Source organism: Canis aureus, chromosome 5, assembly GCF_053574225.1.
Source record: "Canis aureus isolate CA01 chromosome 5, VMU_Caureus_v.1.0, whole genome shotgun sequence".
In the NCBI taxonomy this organism is placed as follows: domain Eukaryota; kingdom Metazoa; phylum Chordata; class Mammalia; order Carnivora; family Canidae; genus Canis; species Canis aureus.
The window spans coordinates 59,509,359-59,530,203 of record NC_135615.1 but is presented as its reverse complement, the minus strand read 5'-3'; the positions used below and the strand labels follow the sequence as shown (position 1 = coordinate 59,530,203).

At 56.6% G+C, this 20,845-nt stretch overlaps 1 protein-coding gene across 6 annotated transcripts; it reads left to right on the top strand.

The window, feature by feature from the left end:
* The first annotated feature begins 50 nt into the window (after positions 1-50).
* On the top strand, positions 51-20,740 carry KATNB1 (katanin regulatory subunit B1). 6 transcript variants are annotated; one of them, XM_077898304.1, is made up of 20 exons: positions 51-73; positions 1,369-1,668; positions 5,832-5,962; positions 8,967-9,084; positions 14,461-14,561; positions 14,940-14,981; positions 15,562-15,645; positions 15,846-15,976; positions 16,395-16,466; positions 16,635-16,785; positions 16,907-17,097; positions 17,214-17,344; positions 17,764-17,814; positions 18,735-18,802; positions 18,913-19,032; positions 19,124-19,273; positions 19,523-19,599; positions 19,680-19,754; positions 19,990-20,106; positions 20,336-20,740. In XM_077898304.1, exons 2-20 carry the CDS (start codon positions 1,629-1,631, stop codon positions 20,466-20,468), a joined length of 1,983 nt encoding a protein of 660 aa, XP_077754430.1. In that variant the 5' UTR covers positions 51-73; positions 1,369-1,628; the 3' UTR covers positions 20,469-20,740. The 6 variants fall into 6 exon arrangements, with proteins under 6 accessions (XP_077754430.1, XP_077754429.1, XP_077754432.1 ...); XM_077898303.1 differs by lacking the exon at positions 51-73 and adding an exon at positions 74-156; XM_077898306.1 differs by lacking the exon at positions 51-73 and adding an exon at positions 76-211 and having other exon boundaries at positions 15,861-15,976.
* Positions 20,741-20,845: the final 105 nt, after the last annotated feature.

The window sequence follows — 20,845 nt, the reverse complement described above, 5'->3', positions numbered from 1 at the left end:
GCAGGAGCGCCTGCTTCGATTGGCCAGGCCTGGCGGGAGGCGGAGCGCTCGCGGCGGCTGATTGGTGCGGGAGGTGAGGGGGGCGGGGCTCTGAGCCGGAGGTTTTGTTGTGAGGGTCGGTTGTCAAGCAGCGGCCAATCAGGGCGGGGGATGGAGGCAAGTGGGGGTCGCGCCGGGAGCGGAGCCTCGGCCTCCGGAGCCTTAGCTGCAGGTGGAGTGGGCCAGGGGCGAGGAGGGGCGGGGGGCTCCGGGCCTAGGACTGGGCCGAGCCAGGCGGGGCCGAGCCGGGCTGTGCGGAGAGGGCTCCGGGCGGGGGGAAGTTGGAGCCGGGCCCCGCGAGCGGAGAGGAGCGGGAGGATCGGGCGAGGCCGAGGGGCCAGCCGCAGCCTCGGGGCCGGGGGCCGGGGGCGGGGGGCGGGCGGGGACGGGCCTGGGGGCCGCAGGGGGAGACCGGGTAGGCCGGAAGCGGAGCCGAGGGTCCGCAGAGGGCTGAGTGACCAACAGGGACCCTGGAAGGAGAGTGAATGAATGGGCTGTACTGATAGCAGAAAGGGAAGGGGAATTCACGGGGTCTGGCGAGGCAGGGGTCAAGATAAGGGGCCCGGGACACAGGATGTGCACGAATGGGGGACGTCGGAGGCTGGGAGAAGGGGAAGGAACGGAGGACTAGAGAGGTAGAACTGGGGAAGCCAGGAGCGAGAGGAAGGAGAGGAGAGGGAGGGATCGTGGGAAAGAGGCGTGGAAGAAGGGGGTAGCCGGCCTCAAGAAGCGGCCTTGTGGTCGAGGAGGCCGACCGACCTATGCCCAGACCGGAGACCTAGTTCCAGTACTGTCCTTGGGATTGCAGGGGCCACGAATAGCTCCCCTGCCACGAGAAACGGAGGGATAGGACCCTCAGGGCCCCCTTTGACATTCTCCCCAGAGAAGACTTAAATGCCTGTCTCTGGAGTGGAGTGCCTCTCCTGGGCCCCTGGCTCCACCTCCTTCCCATAGCGTCAGACGAAACAGTGACTCCCAGAAATCTATCTCAACTGCAGACATGTGGTCTTCCCCGCCCCACTGCGGCGGCGGCCGCTGCACTTGGGGCAGCCAGCCGCCTGGAACAGAGCCGCCTCCCATCCCATCATCCTGGCCTCTGGGAGGGCCTTTCTCTCCCTGTGTTCCGAGTCACCCTGTCTGAGGTGCCCCCTCCAGATTCTCACACCCCATTTGCAGTGCAGCTCCTTGCTCTGGTGGCTATGGTGGGTGTCTCTTTATGAAGCAGTCTTGGTGATCCCGAGAGCTGTGGCTGTCATTCTGTAAGCCTAGAGCTTCCTGAACTCCCACCAAGTGTTTTCAAATAAGCCATCGCTTCTGTTTGTGTTCCAGCCCAGGGTTGAACTGACATGGCTCGAGCCTGACATTCCATAATCCGGGATCCTGACGGGCACACACAGACTGCTGCTGTGGCTGCTGTGACCTAACACCACGAGGCTGTCCAGGGCTGAGAGACGAGGCATTCCCTCTGCCTGGATGTGTGAGAACTCCCTGCCAACTTGATTGGCGGATCTGGGGGGGGATCCACCCCCACCCCAGGAGAAGAGCAGTCTATTTAGTGCGTGGAGCTTCAGGTGCCAGCCAACTGAAGGATGGCCACTCCTGTAGTCACCAAGACAGCCTGGAAGTTACGTAAGTGATTTTCTTTCTTTCTTTCTCCCCCCCACCCCTCACCCCATTTATCCTGTTAGCTGCTTGTTGCTGGGTGGCCTGGACCCCAAGATTTGTCCCCTGTACTTATCACAGAGGGAGACTCCCAGCCTTGGAATAAGATAGACCAGGATGCAAATCGTGACTTTGGCACTTCTTAGCTGGGTAACGCTGGATAGGTGACCTAACCTCTCTGAGGTGAATTTCCTGTCTATACAATGAGATAATCACACCCTCATTTTACAGCTGCTGTGAGACCCAAGCAGGGTGGTGAACATGAAGAAGCACTTAGTACAGTTAGGCTGACGCGTGGGACTAGGGGAGAGAGATGCTGAGAGGTGTTCTCGGCATTTGCAGACATCTCAGGAGTCAGGCTTCCCTCAGGAGATGGGGGCATTTGGGGGGCGGGAGAGGGGTAGGCCAAGGGATGTTGGCAGGGCTCTGGAATGTCACTGAACACCAGCACCACCCACCCTCACGTTATTCTCCACCAGCAACTCTAAACTTTTTGATCTCAGGACCTCTTTATAGTTTTAAAAATTGTTGAGGACCCCAAAAAGTTTTTGTTCATGGGAGTTGTCAATATTTACATGTTAGAGATTAACAATCAGATGTTTTAAAACACAAATCAAATGCCACAGTCAACTGCCATTAGTGATGGTGTCATCACGTGTTTTGTATCTTCCCAAAAAAAAAATTCCTTTATGCTTTTGAGCAAAGAAGTGTGTAAAAGTCGAATACCATCTTGGTGTTACTATGAAAATAGTTTTGTTCTCTTAGACCCCTCAGAAAGGATCTTGAGGATCCCAGGGTCCTCAATATCTTATTTTGGGAACTGCCTTACCACATCTATGGTAACTGGTTAACATAGATTTGTTGTGCCCAAACTGGTCACCTTCTGCTATGTGCTGTCCCTGAGCTGTTTTCAAACACTGGGCAAGGCCCCTCCACTTTTTAACTGTGAGAATCTGGGCAAAATCTTTTGCTGGACATCAGTGTTTTCACATCTAAAATGAGAGCTTTGGATAGTTTCAAACTGTTTTTTAGCCCTAGGGTTCTGAGAGAACCCTGTATGGGCTCCCAAAGAGGGTACACTTTGGACAGAGTGGCTTTGTATTTACTGAGGTTATGTATTCCTTCAATAACTGGTCTTGCCTGAGCATAGAACCAGGCACTGGGGAGATAGTCAGGGAGGTCCCTATGCAATGGGGCTCAGAGCCTAGGGACTGCAAGAGGCAGAAATCAGATAACCGCACCCCTCCATTTCTCCTTGTCTGATTCCAAGCTGGGACATGTGGTTTGACTCAGTTAACTAGATGCTGGCAGGTGGGGTAGGGGAGTGCTAAACAGCACATACAAAGGCCCTGGGGCAGGAAGCTCAGCAAGGTGGAAGGGCTCAAAGGAGCCCATGAGCTGCAACACAGCAGTGGAGAGAATGTGCCACATGAGGCTTTTGGGGTCTTGAGGGGCATATGTCCACAGGACCCCAGCCCTTCTGAGGCCTTGGCTTTATCTTAAAGGCAAGGTCAAGCCATCAGAGTGTTCAAACAAAGTGGTAATATGATCAGGTATGTTGGGCTTTACTGACAAGTTCATGTGCATAGCAGTCCCTGTGAGTATAAGCTATCTGAAGAGCCCAAAGCCAAATGACCCCTGGTTCCTTGTGGCTTGAGTCCAGCAAGGATCAGAAGGTGCTAGGCCAGCTTGTGTCATTCAGGCCTGTTCTCTTCACCTTTCATTAATGGTGCAAATCCTCAGCACCTGTGGCCGAATCCCCAGCTATGGCTGGGACGTGGGGCCCAGGTTATGCCAATTGAGCTTGGGAAGCTGGTGCAGGCCTGCAGCCATCAGCCTAGCCTGCCAAGAGATGCTGTGAGGGATTTTATTTGTTTGCACCCAAATTCGGTACCCAGGCCTAGGCCACTGGTGGATGCTGTCTTTTAGGCCAGAGGGGGAGCACTGGGGACAGTACCCCTGCCAAGGCTTCCTAGGGCCCAAGATGTACCTCCCTCTTCCTCTGGTCCCTCACCCCTCCAGGAGCTTCAGTCAGGCTGGAGACCTCAGGCAGGCTGCTTAGAGGGTAGTGATCTGAGACCCACTAGAAGGGCCCAACCTCTAAATCCTTCTCACCCCAATGTCTGTGGGTCTTCAGCTGGATGCCCTGTCCCAGGACCCATCTGATCAGGCTGTAGCATGAACACAGGAACCTTCTCACTGTCCTTCCCCACTGGCTCCCCAATGTTGGGCCTAGAGCAAGCACCCAGGAAACATTTATATTATGCATTAAAGGCTGTCTCCAGGGGCAGTAGTCCTGAGGCCCAGAGAGGGGTAGTAATGTGCTCAAGGAGGCCTGGTGAAGTAGGGCCCAGCCAGAACTTTCCCAGGGAAAACTGAGAGCCAGGGCAGACACTCAGGCCTTATAGGTAGGGCACAAGTGGAGGGCAGTGCACGTTAGGGAGTGCCTTCAGAGAAGGGGAGAGGGCCCAAGGCTTGGGAACAGAGAGCTCAGGCAGAAGGTGGTTTGCCCTCTCTCAGAGTTGGCCAGTCACTAGGGCCCAACAGAAGCTGTTGAACAGACAAGAGTCTACGGCTAGAGTCCCAGAGCACCCCAGGTATCTGTCCCTACAGTGTCCAGAGGACAGAAGACTCCATAGTTGAGATGAGGACTAGGGAGGGGCTCAGCTCCCTTGGGTTCAGTGATGGGGTCTCCGAGGCCCCCACTGATGTTTGGGCCTGCAGGAGACTCTCACCTTCTGCTGGGGCTGGGCGAGGCCCTGAGGTGGGGCATCATCTGTGAGATGGAGCCTGGGGTCTGGGCCCCGGGAAGTTTTGATGGCCCCTCTGAGCCATGCTGCCTGACAGACAGCCTTTCTGGGCCCCATTTCCAGACTACCCTGAGGTTTGAAGCCTTTGCCATGGAGACCCCCAGGCAGGGTGGAGGCTCTCTACGGAATGACTGCAGGCCCTTCTCGGTGTCACCTAAGCCAGCCTCCCAGTTGTCTCCAGGTGTCGGCACACTGGGGTCTTCCCTTTGCTGGTGTGAAGAGACCTGTCTTTTCTCCTCCTCATTCCTAGAATCTCACTGAGGGCCTGGCTTAAAGGCCTGGGCTGCCTCTGGGTCCTCATGTCTGTTCCCTTTGGAGCATTGACGAGCCCCTCTGGTTGGTGTCTGCTGCCCCGCGGTTCCCCCCAGCAGTCCAGGCCAGGGCCCTCACGGCTGCCCACTGTGACCAGCCCTCACTCCCACCCAGGCCCCTCAGCCGGCGCCCTCTGGCCTCCCATCCTCCTGTCCCTGCCAGGGGCCCCAGTGTCCACCGTCCATGCCTTAGCCAGATGAAGAACCACAGAGCACAGCTTCTAGCCTGTTGTCAGTGGCTCCTGGCAGCTCAGTAAACCAGGCAGGCACTGTTATTATCCCCGTTTACCAGATGAGGAACCCAGCCCTCAGGGAGGGTGAGTGACTGGTCTAAGGCCACACAGCCTTCAGCAAGCAGAGCTCAGACCAGAACCTGGTCTGTGATTCTGACACTGTGGGCTGAAGGCCTGGGGGAGCTCACTTGGAGACAGCTTGTCTAGAGTTGACCTGACTGGTTCTCAAAGCATGTTCCCCAGAGTGGGTTTATGTGCATAGCAAGCAGCAGCAGCAGATGCTTAGATGGTTGCTTGGGTCAGTGTTTTTCATTTTAATAATTGGTTTTGTTTTTTTGTTTTGTAGTCTAGGAAAAGTATAATAGATATATCAATCTTATAACTTTATGGATTTTATTACTTAATTATCTTTATTCAGACAGAGCTAAATACAAAAGGGGCAAGTCAATTTTTTAAATTGAGCAGAGTGAGCATAATAATATTACCAGTTCATGTGCAGAAAGAGGAGCAAACCTTGAGGCCTGAAGGGGGGACATGAATACTTGAAGTTGGGAAATAGTCGTTTCATTCCTGCCTGGTGCAAGGCCTGCCCAAGCAGCCAGGCTCCTGGGGTTGTGTCGGGGTGTCTGGCACCAAAGGGAGCTGAAGTGGGTGGACCTTTACACCTGGACTTTGGGTACCAGGACCAGGGGCTGTACTGGGCAGGGTCTGGCCCTCCTCCACATGACCACATTTAGCCCTCTGACTGCCTTCTCCTTCTGTCCTTCCTTGTGTAGAGGAGATTGTCGCCCACGCCAGCAATGTGTCCTCGCTGGTGCTGGGCAAAGCCTCTGGGAGGCTGCTGGCTACTGGTGGAGATGACTGCCGTGTCAACCTGTGGTCCATCAACAAACCCAACTGCATCATGGTGAGCCTCGCTGAACGGTGGGAAACAGGACAAAGGTCCAGGGAGGAGACTGTGGGAAGGGTGGGGTCAGGGGTTGAGGAGCCTGGGGCACCCAGCCAGAAGCTAGGGGAACACAGCATAGCATCAGTGCCCCCAGGATGACTGGGACAGTGGCTGGCCCTCAGGAATGGGTGAGTCCCCTGGTGGTGGACAGAATTCCAGGGAGCCTATGCAAGAAAGCTAAAATAAGCCCATGGGCTGGAGATTGAGGCTTGCCCACTGGCCCATCCACCCACCTGTCAGCTGTACTTGGAGGTTACTTTGAATCATTCCCTGTCTGGTTGCACAGAAAGGATTTGAGAGCACTGGTTGAAGCTGATTAAAGAGCTGTTTCTTTAACAGCATTTTTCTCCTGGTCACACAACAAATTCCTTGCCAAAAACTGTCTTCCAAAACAGGAAAACATAAAGGAAGGAAAAATACAAAAATGAATTATATCTGTTTCCATCATCCAGAGACTGCTGCAGTTGGTATTTTGGTCCACATCCTTCTAGGTGCTGATAGAAATTCATATGCTTCCACACACCTGTACACATATACACATGTGCACACACATGCACACATGCACACGTGGGGACCACGTAAATATAGAACAACATATTTTTGGAACACTGTCTTATTCTTCTGTAGCCTGGGTTTCAAAGATAGCAATCTTTATCATGTGCGGGCATTTTCCGGTGTCAACAGATATCCTCCTAACACCGTGGTTTTTGACAACTTCATGGTATCCCTGTAGGCATGAGCTAGAATTGGCTTAGCCATGCCCTGTTCCCAGCAGAGAAGTCATTTCCAGAGTTTTGGCTCTGCTCAGCCACAGAGGTAAATGTCTTCATCAACCTCAATCTTTGAGCAGATCTGTGATGGTTGCACTATCTAAGGGTGTGCACTTTTTAAAAAGCTTTCAAAACATATTGCCAGATTGCCCTTTAGAAATCAATTTACATCCTCTCCAGTAGCACCAGAACCTGCCCTCTCCTCCCTCGTGACCTTGCCAGCATAGGGTATTAACATTCTTCTGATCCAGGGCCCCAGGTGAAGAATAGAATTATAGTTGCTTTGTTTTATTTCACTTTGTTTTCAGGGTCCTGGTATGTCCCACCCTCACCCCCACCCCCAAAATGCCAAAGTAACATATACAGATTGGAAACACACCAACAAACAAACACTGGCCAAAATGGGCCTGAAGGGACCCCCTGCTCTCTTCCCCCTTCTATACTGAAGTCAGCCTGTGTACCAGGCCTCTTGAGTGCTGCAAAGCCACCAAGCTCGTGCTCACCCTCGGATTTAGGCACATGCTAGCTCCCCTGCACACAGGCCACCTTGACCTGTTCACCTGTGTTTCTAAGCCTGTGTGAGCTCATGTCGTTGTAGTACCCAAAGGACATGGAGGAAGCAGTGAAAAGCCATCTTTCCTCACCTGACGCCCACAGCTCCTGATGACCCTGTGTCTTTCCAGAATGATCTTTTGCATTTGTGAGCAAATATGTATGTCTGTTCCCTTCCCCCTCCATTTTTTTTTTTTTTTTTTACACAAACAGTATCCTATGTACATCATTCTCTACCTTTTTCCACTTACAAGTGTCATGGAGTTTAATCTTACATATTCAGATGGTCGCCTTGTTCATTTTATAGCCATTTTTTTATAAAGATTTTATTTATTCATTCATGAGAGAGAGAGGTGGCGGGGGTGGGGGGGGGCAGAGACACAGGGAGAGAGAGAAGCAGGCTCCATGCAGGGAGCCTGACATGGGACTCGATCCCGGGTCTCCAGGATCACGCCCTGGGCCAAAGGTAGGCGCCAAACCACTGAGCCACCCAGGGATCCCCCTTTATAGCCATTTTTATAGCCAAATATAGCATGGGTGACCACAGCTTAGCTGACCATTTCTCTGTTGGGCCTTTATGTGGCTTTGGGTCTTTTGTGAAAAAAGATTCACTGCAGCGAATGACCTTGGGTCTACTTTGTTTGCCATGTGTTTGAACACCTGCAGGGTCGGCTCCCAGGGATGGAGTTGCAGATGTGCAGGGGAGGTGCATTTCTAAATGTGGACAGATTTTGCCCAGTTGCCTTCCGTGGAGTTTATACCCATTTCTACTCCTGCCAGTGATGGCTGGGAGTCCCACAAGCTGCTTGTGACCGTCTGGCCTTTTGACATTTGTGCTGAGGAGCAGTTTCTCTTCCCATCCCCCCTTCACTGCCCCACAGAAACATTGTCTTAGCAAACAATGATGGAGTCACCACTGTGCTTTGGGGTGACCAGTGCTGTGCGGGGAGTGACAGATGCCATGGACTTCAGATTCTGCCCTTCTCTCCAGAAAGCTGGAAATGCCAGCACCTCCCACCCCTCCAAGGGGCTGGGCCAGAACCCGCCTCAGCCCTGCTCCAGCTCTGGCCTACACTGAGTTGGGTGAGAGTTTTTTCCCAGTAAGGTCACTGCCAGGCTCTGTCTGGGTTCCACAGTTCCCCGCCCAGAAACATGGCAGGGTCCCCCACTGGGGCAGTCCCCAGGGATTCTGGCTCATCACCAGGAGGGGTGAGCTGTGTGCCATTGACGAGCTAGGCCTCAGTGCTGTCAGGGTTCCCCACCGAGGGACTTGGCCAGGCAGAGTGGAGATGGAAGCAGAGCATATGTTGGTGGTGGTTTGGACTCAAGGCTAGAGGGTCAGCTGCTCCCCGCAAGGGGCCCAGGGCCGTTTTGGCAAATGATGCCCATATCAGGGGCACAGTGGACAGTGGGAAGGTGTTGGAACAAAAATGGGGTCTGGCCCACTTCTAGTCCTGCAAGCTAAGGCCAAGAGAAGCAGCTGCCCAGCCTGTCTGCAGGAAAGCCCAGGTGTGGCTCCGTGGAGCGTAGCCTCCCTGCTTGAGCCTCTTGCTGATACTCTTCCCAGGGAGCCAGAATTTGGGGCAGCAGCTGAGGGGTTCTCCACACAATGCACTGAAGCTGCCACCCTCTCTCCACAGAGCCTGACGGGTCACACATCCCCAGTGGAGAGTGTCCGCCTCAACACCCCAGAGGAGCTCATCGTGGCCGGCTCCCAGTCAGGCTCCATCCGCGTCTGGGACCTAGAAGCTGCCAAAAGTAGGCATCTGTGCTCGCCCTCCCCACATGTACACCTGTGGCTGTGTTGTCTCAGGCTCTGCTATTGAGCTGCTTCCTCCAGGAAGCCTGTCCTGACTGCATTGGGTACTTCCCTCCTGGAGACTCCCAGGAGTCTGGCAGCAGTGACATATACTGCTGTCTCTGCATGCCGACACCCGGGAGGCAGCAGGAAATTTCCAGATGGTCCACTATGGATGGGTGGGTGGGTGTAGATTCAGAACCTGAAAGAACAGCAGGTGCCACCAGGGGCCACGTGGAACATGTAAACAAGCTAGGAGGCCTGTGGGGAGAACTAGGGTGTGTGCCCTGACGTGGAGCGGCCGCCTCTTAGCCTCAGTAACCATCGCCCACGGGAATGGGGGCTAGGGCAGCCAGATCCTCTGTCTCCTTGAACTTTGTTTCATTCAGTTTTCATCTTTGTAGAAGTTATTTTAGTTTAAAAAGTCAAATGGAATAACTACATTCTATTCTACAAATAACTGCAATGGAAAGGAGAAGCCTTCACCCCACTCCTTCCCATTCTGCAGAGGCCTCGGCCTTCTGTTCTTCTACCCGGTGTCTTGCTACCTCCGCTTTTCTAAGTGACATGGTATTATGGCAATTCCTGTCTCTTGTGTACGTCTCTTGCTGCCTCCCTCTCGTACAAGACAAGTTAGCTCTCTTAAGGATGCCTGGCTGGCTCAGCTGGTGGAGCACGTGTCTCTTGACCTTGAGGTTGTCCGTTTGAACCTCATGTTGGATGTAGAGATTACTTACAAAAATAAAATCTTAAAAAGAAGTGAGCTCTCCTAAAGCTGTCCCCCCCTCCCCCGCGGTCACTTCCAGCATTGCCCCACTGTTCTCCTAATTTCACCATGTAAAGAGTCAGGGTTTGTAGTACCAGGACCACAGAGATATTATTCACAGCCACAGAATATTATCATTCTGGAGTTAATAATTGTCCTTTTCTCACCTGTATGTGTTATACATTTTTGTTACTAATTCATCCCCAAATTCTCTGCCAGAAGAGTAAGCCTCCTCCTTGAGCTACTCTCAAAGCCATCCCATGAAGGAGGCGTCTCTTCTCATCAGAGCCTCGGTCCCCTGGGTCCCCATGGTGGGGGAGTACCTGGGGCCTGCAACCTGGTGGTCACCTTGGGGCCGCCTTGTCTTCGGGGAACTCTCCCCGTCTCTCTGCTGTGCCAGAGTCCTCATTATCATCTCTCTCAGTCTTCTGTCTCTTTTTTGCCAGAGCTTGTTCTTTCATAGCTGGCTGAGAAAGCATGCGTAAAGCATGCGTGACAGGCACAGTTTTAGAGGCTATCCGTGGCTGGAAATGACTCTATTCTACCCTCATCCTTTTTTTTTTTAAATCTATTTTTTAGAGTTTGTAGAAGTCTAGATCAGAAATCGTTTTCCCTCAGAAGTTTGTGGGTGCAGCTGTGTTGCAAGTTAGGCTCCTCTTTGGCAGCCATCGGGAGGTCCCTGCTGTCACCTCCTGGGACCTGCCTCTCCTGTCTCTCTGCAAGCTTGTAGGCCCTTTGTCCTGGAGTCCTGGGGTTTTGTAGTGATGGTTCTTGGTCGTATGCTAGATCCTTGCTGGGTTCTTTTGGCAAGTAAACTTGCGTCTTTGGTTCTGGGCCACGTGGGGAGCCTCACCTTCCTGAAAAGGGGACGCTACCTCTCAGCCTCTCTGGGTACAGCCACATTGCAGTGTGGGCCCAGTGTTGCCAGCCATACAAATTTTTCAAGAGAAGCTGAGAATCTGGAAATTTCAGTGGAATCCACCCCCCACCCCCACCACCATTTCTAAATGTTGACAGCTAATTCAACGTTTTTTTCGGAACACTATGCAGAGCAGCACTGAGAGGTCCTAGTAAACCTCAACCTCTTTGCTCACTGCTTTTTGCCAGCATCTAGCCTGGACCTTCCAGCGGAGGCCCCCCCGCTGCTTTTTCTGGAAAAGAGCCCCTTTGCCTGTTTGAGACTCAGAGGTCTCTGGGCCTCTCCTGCGCTTGTGTTCTACCTCTGTAGCAGGACAGCAGCCATCAGCCGCACAGGCCCAGTGGCTGGGTTCTCTCTGCTCAAGGACGGGGCTCTTCTTGCGTAGGTGGTCCCCAAGAGAGATGTTGCCCCTGGGCTTCTCGGGTGATCCTCGCCCACCTGGTGATGGGCTGCATGTGTGAGACAGAGCCTGTGAGATAACAAACCGGGCCACAGGCTTAGCATCTCAGCGCGTGTTCCTGCTACGTGGCCACGTGCCAGAGCCGGGGCACGCTGTGTTTGGCTGTTGCTGGACTCAAGGGGCCAGGGAGGAGCACGCCGCCCAGCTGGCTGGGCTCCAGCTGAGAAAGCCGGCTCCGGCAGAAGGCAGCTGGCTTCCTGGGAAGTCCTTGCCTGCATCTGAAGCCCAGTGGACAGCACCAGCCATTCACCATTCACTGAGGAGCAAGGGACAGAAGAGAGAAGCCAAGGGTGCCATGCTTTCCCAGCCAGGGCTCCTTCATACATAAGAGAAATGTGAGGAGTTCCTTGAGGTGGGCGCAGAATGAGAACCAAAGACCTCTAGAGTTCCTGGGTCCTAGACTCTCAGGGTCGGCTGCTCCACCGGGAACTCATTACAAGCAGAGAGCCTGACTTAGTACTGGTGGAGGCCCCAAATCTGGCTTTCCAGATGACTCTGATGCAGACCTGGATCGGCAGGTCCCCCTTATTTGACACACAGCCAAACTGGGGCCCAAGGTGGGTCCCCAAGCTTGATAAAGACCCCGTGGCAGGGGTGGCAGAGCCTGGGACTCAAATCCTGGCATCCAGACTCTCATCCCAGTGCTGTTCCCTCTCCCATTTTGGGGTTCGGTGATGGATCAGAAACCTGCCCTCTGCAGCCTTGGTGGGAAGAGCTGAGACCTCAGGCCGCCACCCACACCACAGTGTGAGTGAGGGTGACAGGCAGATCGGCACCCCTTGCGGAGGGACTTCTGAAAGGGCCACCTGATGGTCACGTGCATTGCCCTGAGAGGCAGCCCATCCCGACTCAGGCAGAGGTTGAACAGCTACTCAGCTGGGAGGGCTTGGAGGTCCCCATGCAGGGCAGACGGCAGACCCAGGATGCCTGCCACCCCGGATCCTCTGACTGAGTCCCACAGCAGGAGGCTTCCAAGAGCACTCCTGGGACAGAGGAGCAGGGGCAGAAGTCACGCCGGAAGAATGTGGTCCTGCCTGCTTTCCACCACACAGCCAGAGGGTAGGGGTGGGTCGGCCCCGCCATGCCACGGGGAGGCAGCCTGTGTTTCATGAGTCTGGTCCACACAGGGGTGGAGCCTGCCATGTCCCATCGGGGCAGGGCAGGATCGGGGAAGCCCGGTGGGCTGGGGCAGGAACCAGCCTGCGTCTGCGCCCTCTGGGCCCCGACTTGGCCCGCAAAGCAGTGCCTGGGCCCCGAGGGCATATGCCGGCCCCAGAGAGTGGGGAGGAGCTGCTGAGGTCCTGGTGTGGTTGGCGCCTGTCTCACTCTGTGAAGGATGTAATGGTGGCTCAGTCCCAGCTCGGCAGTGGACAGGGCCTGCTGCGGAGTGGCACCAGGTCGGAGGGGTGGATGTGGTGGGCCGTGGGCAGAGGTAGGCACTTTGTCTCGAGGCGGGTAATGGCCAGAGCAGCTGATTTGATCCTACCCTTAGGTGTGTCTGGCTCTGTCTTCGGAGCCCAGACAGAGGAGCTCCCTTGACTCAGGTAAAGGGTCACATGGTAAAGCATGCTTCTTGAAACTCCGAGACTCTGAGACTCCGATGCCCGCTTTGAATTCTGGCTCTGTGCCTGCCTATCGGCCTGAGGCAAGCTGCTTCATCCTCTGAGCCTCAGGCTGTCGCCCACCTCCTGGTGGTGTTTGGGGGTGGGGGAGCGAATGTGCTGCAGTCATTCAGGCTGTTCTCGGCACACCGGAAGCGCTCAGCAGACATCCTGGGGACGACGGAGGCACTCAGATGGCCATGGCACTGGGTAATGGTCACCACTGGTGCCAGAAGACAGAGAACCAGGACATGTGCTCTGAGACCAGAGGAGAGAAGGTTCACTAAGGTGAACCTTTCTTTCTCAGGACAGAAAGGAGTTAGAGCAGGAATCACTGTAGCTGGTGTTCACTGAGCACTTCCTGTGTGCACATCCGTGCTAAGCACTTGATGTCCGTTTTCTTAACTCTGATTGTGGCCCATTATGAGGCTCAGAGAGGGTAAGGGGTTACCCAGGGTCACATAGCAAGCAAAGAGCAGAACCAACACTGCTCCCAGTTCTGTCTGGCTCCAGAGCCCTGGACCTGAACCTTGGAGATAGAGACAATCATCCAATAGAGTTTAAGTCACTCAGGGCTTGGAGCTCAGCTCTCTCGTCCCAAAAGCATTACATTTGGAGTCTGCTTGAACACCTCCTCTAATGGGGAGCTCATTACCTCACAAGGCAACTGTTTCACCTTGGCTCAAACCTAAGGATGGCTGGATTCCCACACCCCTTGGCCCCTGCACATGTGGGACGATCAGGTTCGTTCAGACAGCGGAATTGTAAATGTTTTAAAAAGTGAATTGAGGCCAGAGAGAAGAGGCAAATTTGAGTGGTACCAGGGAATACTCCAAGATAGAAACACAGGCTTTGCCTGGGCCAGGCTGGGCTGGGCTGGGCCTGGCCACAGAGCTGCAAGCAAAACTTTGAAGGATGGGAGCTGAGGTTTCCCAGGGCAGCAGGAGGTGACTGGGCCCAATCATGTCCCCTGTGTGTTCTCTTGGTTTGCACAGCACCTTCCATCCTCACAGCCATCCTCAAGATCCCTTGGATGGAGGGGAGAAGAAGGTGCTGCTGTGAGCACCACGGCGACTCCAGGCGTGGCCTCCATTTGCCCTCCTTGGGGCCTTTGCCTGCCATTCCCTTATGCCTAATATCCTCCCTCACCCTTCACCCACTGACGGCCCACTCAACTACCACCTCCTCCAAAAAGCCTTCCTGGGTTTCTCTTTTCAACCAAGCAGCTTGTCCCCCAGCACGGACCTCTCCCACATCCCTCCTGTCTCAGCTCTGAGGATGTCGGCAGAACATGTGCTGTGTGTCTGTCCACAAACGGAGTGCAGTAGCTTTCCAGCCCTGCTGGCTTGGGGGCAGTGCCCTTGTGAGAGCGCAAGCTACAGGGGGCTTGGGTACTGACAGAAATGGCTGTCATCTCTCGGGAGAAAAAGAGGAAGGTCAGTAGTTGGGGTGGTAGGGCTCTGCTCAATTTGCTGTTGTGGTTTTCTGTGCAGTTGCTTGGAAGCACACGCACGAGTGAACACAGCGTTCCCTCCTCGGCCAGGCGTCTGGCTTGCCCCTCACACCCCTGTCTCCTCTCTTCCTTGCTAGTTCTTCGCACGCTTATGGGCCACAAAGCCAACATCTGCAGCCTGGACTTCCACCCATATGGCGAGTTTGTAGCCTCGGGTTCACAGGACACAAACATCAAGGTGAGGCTCGGCCCTGCCCCATGTCTCCCCGCTGGGCCGCCCGGGGGCTCCGGGCTGTGTGTCTGGCCTGTGGAGGTGGCCTCTGGGCACCGTGGGAGGGTCCTCCCTCTCTCTGGCGGAATCTCCAGCCTCCAAGGGAGGGGATGTGGAAACGTTCGCCAGACATTTCCACTCAGAATGCCCAGCTTTTGTGAGTAGTTTCCGGATCCCTGTCATTTGGGGGAGTAATGACCTGGGGGTGCCCAGAACCCCTCTTTGCTCGTGTCCACGTACCACCCTCTGACCTGGACTCCCGGACAGAGCTTGGTGAGGCCTCTGCAGCCTGAGCCCACCTTGGCTGTGACCTGGCCTGACGGCTCCTCTGCTCCTCCCCCACAGCTCTGGGACATCAGGAGGAAAGGCTGTGTCTTCCGATACCGGGTAAGGAAGGCACCCTTGGTGGGTCATGCTGTGAGCAGCGTTGGAGCATGGGGCGGTACCCAGACCTTGGCAGGAGCTGGAAGGGGATGCTTTCCCCCATAGGGGAGAATGTGAGAAACAAGAGTCCAAGTGAGATACGAGGATCTAGAGCAGAGCAAGAGTGCTATGGGGGGCAGGGGGATCCCCCACTTTCCACAAATCCTCCCAGAACCATGTTTACCAAACTGCACTCCACGCTCTGGTGGTGTGGGAGGTGAAGAGGGTTCCTGTTCACAGGTGTTTGGAAGCACTGAGTTGAATAATTTGGTTGGTTTTTAGACCCTTGACATTAAGGCAGGACACCTAACTCTCCAAAAAAGAGGCATAAGATACGTTGTTCCCCAAACTGTATGACCAAGAAATCTGGATTTCCCGCGGAGTCGTGACTGCTGGTGGAGGTGTCCCCCCGACCTCTCCTGCACACAGCTGTCTGGCTCCGCCTCACCTGCTGGTCAAGGGCCCGGTGGAGCAGGGTGGGGAGGCGGGCAGCCCATCGGGCCCAGGCCCCTCCAGTGAGCCCAGCACCCTGTCGTCTTCTCAGGGACACAGCCAAGCTGTGCGATGCCTCCGGTTCAGCCCTGATGGGAAGTGGTTGGCATCGGCTGCAGACGACCACACAGTGAAGGTAACTCCTGGCCTGACCAGGGCCTGGGGCTGGGGACTGGGGCCTGCTGAGTACACTCAGCCTGGATCTGCACCTCCTTCCTGATCAGGCTCACATATCCCAGGCCTATCAGATGGGAAGGCAGCTTGCAGATAAAGAGCAGGGGTGGGAGTAGAGGGAGAGTGGGCAGCCGAGATCCCAGGCCTGGTCCTGACCTCCAGCCCGCCCCGTCCCAGCTCTGGGATCTGACTGCTGGCAAGATGATGTCCGAGTTCCCTGGCCACACAGGGCCTGTCAATGTGGTGGAGTTTCACCCCAATGAGTACCTCCTGGCTTCTGGCAGCTCTGACAGGTGAGGAAAAGGAGGGGGAACAAGGCTTGTCACCCATGACTGCCATCTCACACCTGTGTCCTCTGTGTGTGTCTGTCCCAGTCTGTCTCTGCCCTGAGGTGTCCTATGCCTGATGATGCTCTGTAGACTGACCTGACTTCCGGCCAAGCCAGGATGAGGCCCTGATCCCATCTCTCCCCCAACCCTGGTTCCCCGGCCCCAGTGTCCTGGGTTGTCATGGCATATCCAGATCCAAAGTCCATGCTAACCTCCCACCTGCCAAATCCCTCCACCTGCCACGCAATCCCAGGCATTGCTCTTAGTGGCCACAACCCAGGGGGACAGCTGTTTGCAGAGAAACGGGCTTCCTGGGCTGTGGGCCTGCATGGGGGTTGGATGGGGACACCGGCTACCCAATATAGCCTGGCTGCCTTTGCAGGACCATCCGGTTCTGGGATCTGGAGAAGTTCCAGGTGGTGAGCTGCATCGAAGGAGAACCAGGGCCTGTCAGGTATGCAGGCAGCTGGGTGGTGGGTCTGAGCCCTCCTCCCAAGGTGGTTGGATGTAGGTATGGGGCAGGGGTGAGCCGTTCCCATCACCGCTCCTGCTCCCTCTTTCCGGGGCTCCCTACAGCCTTCCCGGATTTCTTGAGACCCACCCCCCACTCTCGCCTACCCAGGAGCGTCCTCTTCAACCCCGATGGCTGTTGCCTATACAGTGGCTGCCAGGACTCACTGCGCGTCTACGGCTGGGAGCCTGAGCGCTGCTTTGACGTCGTCCTAGTCAGCTGGGGCAAGGTGGCTGACCTGGCTGTCTGCAACGACCAGCTGGTGAGAGAGCTGCCACCTGCCCTTCCCCTGGCTGCTCACTGCCTCCCCTCAGGCCCCTGCTTCTCCCTGAGCCCTGCTGGGGTCCTGCGCACCCACACCCCAGCTCCGCCACTTCCTGCAGATAGGCGTGGCCTTCTCCCAGAGCAACGTCTCCTCTTATGTGGTGGACCTGACACGGGTCACCAGGACAGGCACGGTGGCCCAGGACCCTGTGCAGGACAGCCGGCCCCTGGCACAGCAGCCAGCCCACCCCAGTGCCCCTCTTCGGCGCATCTATGAACGGCCCAGCACAGCCTGCAACAAGCCTCAGAGGTGGGGTGCTCAGGGCCCAGAGGGCTCGGGAGGCAGGCTGGCACTGGGGAGGTTTTGGGGGAGCCCAGCTGCAGCTCACTGGGCTGGCCTCCCGTTGCCTTGGCCCTGCCCCACAGGGTGAAGCAGAATTCAGAGAGTGAGCGCCGAAGCCCCAGCAGCGAGGACGACCGGGACGAGCGGGAGTCTCGGGCCGAGATCCAGAACACCGAGGAGTACAACGAGATCTTCCAGCCCAAGAACAGCATCAGTGAGGCCTGCCCCCCCGCCCCCCACCCACCTAGCCGAACGTCCCATCTGTGCATAGAGACAGACGGTGTCAATGTCAGTGACAGTGTCACTGTCGGGGACAGTGTCAATGTCGCTCTGTTTCCGACGCTGGGTTCCCAGCTCACACCTGGGCCCCGGCTCCGTTCCCAGGTCCTCAAGGCCCCAGAAGAGGCCTGGCAGCCCGCCCTGAGCAAAGGCAGGCCCCATGGGGGCAAGTAGATGGGAGGGGGCAGACCTGAGGGTTCCTGGGACCGGGAACAGGGTCACGAGTCTGCAGCTGTGTGTGTACCAGAGAGCCACCTCCCGTCCCCCGTGTCCCAGGCCAGCCTGGCCCTTAAGGCTCAGGCAGGACCCCGGGCTGGCCAACGGGAGAGTCCCCAGCCCTCTTTGCCTCTGCAGGTCGGACACCACCCCGAAGAAGTGAGCCCTTCCCAGCACCCCCTGAGGACGGTGAGTACAGAGCCTGGCCTCCTGGGGGCACCAGCTCCAGCCTCTCTCCCACCAGATCTTTTTCCTATGCTCACCTAAAAGCACCTACTGTGCGCTGGGCTCCACCCTAGATTCTGGTGCATGAGCAAGGCAGGCAGGTGCTGTCCTCAGGAGCCTGCACCCTAGTGAGGAGGGCAGGAGGCAGCCAGATGGGACTGTAGATGGGACTGTCTGTAGATGGGACAGCACCGTGGAGGCAAGGGCGGGGCTGGTGAGAGAGAGCTGCTGAGGGCCTGTAGGAGAGGGAGGAGCTGGGGAGAGCCACAGGTGGGGAGGGGGTGGAGGCAGAGGGGCAGGGCTCCCTGGGGTCTGGGAGCAGGAAGCCAGGCCCTAGCTGGGGATTTGGGTTTTGCTGCTGGGAGAAAACATGATCTGCTTTCTGATTGGAGAAGAAGCCGGGGTGGGGCACCCTTGTCCCACAGACCAGCCCTCCCCTTCACCTGGCTTCCTCTTCAATGGGCCATCTTCTCATTCCCCCTGCACGTGGGGTTTCCTGTGCTTCCTGCTCACCATGCACTCACTGCCAGCCCACCCCAGCACACACACTCCATTCCCAGTGAGGGGCCAGGCCACTCCTGGGAGCTCCCTGGCTCCCATCTGCAGGCAGTGCTTGACACCTGCTTTCTGCCAGATTTGTGGGTGAGTGGGTGGAGAAAGGGAGGGAACATCTAGCCCCCACCCTCAAGCCTCCCCAGGAGTCTCCCCACCTCTCCCCCCACATACACACTGCTGCTGTCTCCTTCCCCAGTTGCCCCATTGGCTCCTGCTTCATCCCCCCAGTTAACAGATGCAGCCCAGAGGCCCACCATAAGCCCCGCCTTCTTCCCCAGCCAGTCCCTCTGGCCTGACCCGACCCAAAGATCTTTCCCTTTTGCCTCCAGACATGGCCACAGCCAAGGAGGTGGCAAAGCCCAGCCCAGCCACGGACTCGCAGTTCCCGGTGCCAAATGTATGTCTGGGTGGAGAGGGCATGGTAGGGCTGGGAGAGGGGCCCTCCGTGCCAGGGTGGGCGGAGAGGGGGCCTCAGGCTGGCCACCCACTGAGCTCCAGCCCCAACAGCTCGAGGTCCTGCTCCGGCCCCCGGCTGTCACTTCCACTCCTGCGCCCAAGGCTGAGCCTGCCATCATCCCAGCTACCCGGAATGAGCCCATCGGGCTAAAGGCATCTGACTTCCTGCCCGTGAGTGGGGGCCCAGCCCCGGGGCAGGGTGGAAGCCTGTGGGGCAAGGACAGAACGTCACCGTTGGCACCTGGGCACTCGTCCTACGCAGGCCGTGAAGATCCCCCAGCAGGTGGAGCTGGTCGACGAGGACGCCATGTCACAGATCCGCAAAGGCCATGACACCATGTGTGTGGTACTTACCAGCCGCCACAAGAACCTGGACACCGTGCGGGCTGTGTGGACCACGGGTGACATCAAGGCAAGCACTTTTCCCCCAGGCTTTGGGCTGACCCCAGACAGCGGCTGCACAAGGGCAGAGGGGCCCCTGTCACCACTCTGGCTGATTTCATGCCATCATCGTCATCATTTATTGAGCGCTTCTTTACGGACCTGGCCTCACCCATCATTTTAGCTACAGTCTTGTTAACACCCCACAACAAAGCCCATCATGACGCCACTCCCCGGGCAGGGGCTCCAGGCCCCTCTGACAGGTGCTCTGTTTGCATAGACGTCAGTGGACTCAGCTGTGGCCATCAATGACCTGTCCGTGGTCGTGGACCTCCTTAACATTGTCAACCAGAAAGCGTAAGTAGGCGTGGTGGGCGGAGCGGGTCGAGTGAGTGGAGCCAGGTGCTGAGGGTACCTGTCCCTGGTCCTCTCCTCAGCTCCCTGTGGAAGCTGGATCTGTGCACCACGGTCTTGCCGCAGATCGAGAAACTTCTGCAGAGCAAGTATGAGAGGTACATGTAGGGAAGCCATACCTGCCTTACCACAGGGACGGGGAGGGACAATGGGAAGGACCCCCCAAGGCCAGTGCCCCTGGGAGGTGGGTGTGTAGCAGTGCTGTCCCCTGCAGGTGGGAAGCCATGGTGCACACAGGCCTGTGCTGCCCCTGGCCCCCTGCCTACCCCCTCTGTCTTTGTGTACCCTGCTCTCCATCTTTCTCTCTGTGGCTCTGTCCATCTGCCTCTGAAGCTATGTCCAGACCGGCTGCACCTCCCTGAAGCTGATCCTGCAGCGGTTTCTGCCCCTGATCACTGACATCTTAGCAGCACCCCCCTCTGTGGGTGTAGACATCAGCCGGGAGGAGAGGTGAGGGGCCAGGTGGGGTGTGAATGTTGGGGTACACAGGTCTGGGGGCCCAGCCTGCTTGCTGATGGCTCTGCTGGAATAGCCCACAGAGGAGGTTGTGCCTGGGCTTGTCCGTGGCCTGGCCTGGGTGGGTCCTGTACCCTGGGCCTCGGCCAGCCTCCCAGAGGAGGGCGGGAGTAGTTCAGCAGGAAAGGGCCTAGCCCTTCATGCACTACTTCTCTGCCCACAGGCTACACAAGTGCCGGCTCTGCTACAAGCAGCTCAAGAGCATCAGTGGCCTCGTCAAGAGCAAGTCAAGTTTGAGTGGCCGTCATGGCAGCGCCTTCCGAGAGCTGCACCTACTCATGGCCAGTTTGGACTGAGGAGCTTTCGGCCTGGCCTCAGCCCCTAATCCTGTCCCCTGTGCGCTCCTGGGCCCAGGAGCCTCTGCCCAGCCCCCGCTGCAGCCCTGTGGCCACCCTGGAGGCGGCAGCGCTGGCCCACCAGCCACCTGCACAGCCCCCGAGCTCTCAGACAACTTCTCCCCAGCAGCGGCTGCCCAGCTTTGCCAACTCCCGCTTCCTGGGGCAGCAAAGAGCGCCCTGGGGCTGCTGGTGTAATTTATAAGGTCAATTTTATTAAATTTGTAACTATTCCCTGGTTTCTTTGCCTGGAGGGGAATTCTCTGGCCACGCAGCTCAGCTCGCTCAGGCCCAGGACTGGCCTGTCTTGGCCCCTCTGAGCCAAGAGGCAGTGTGGC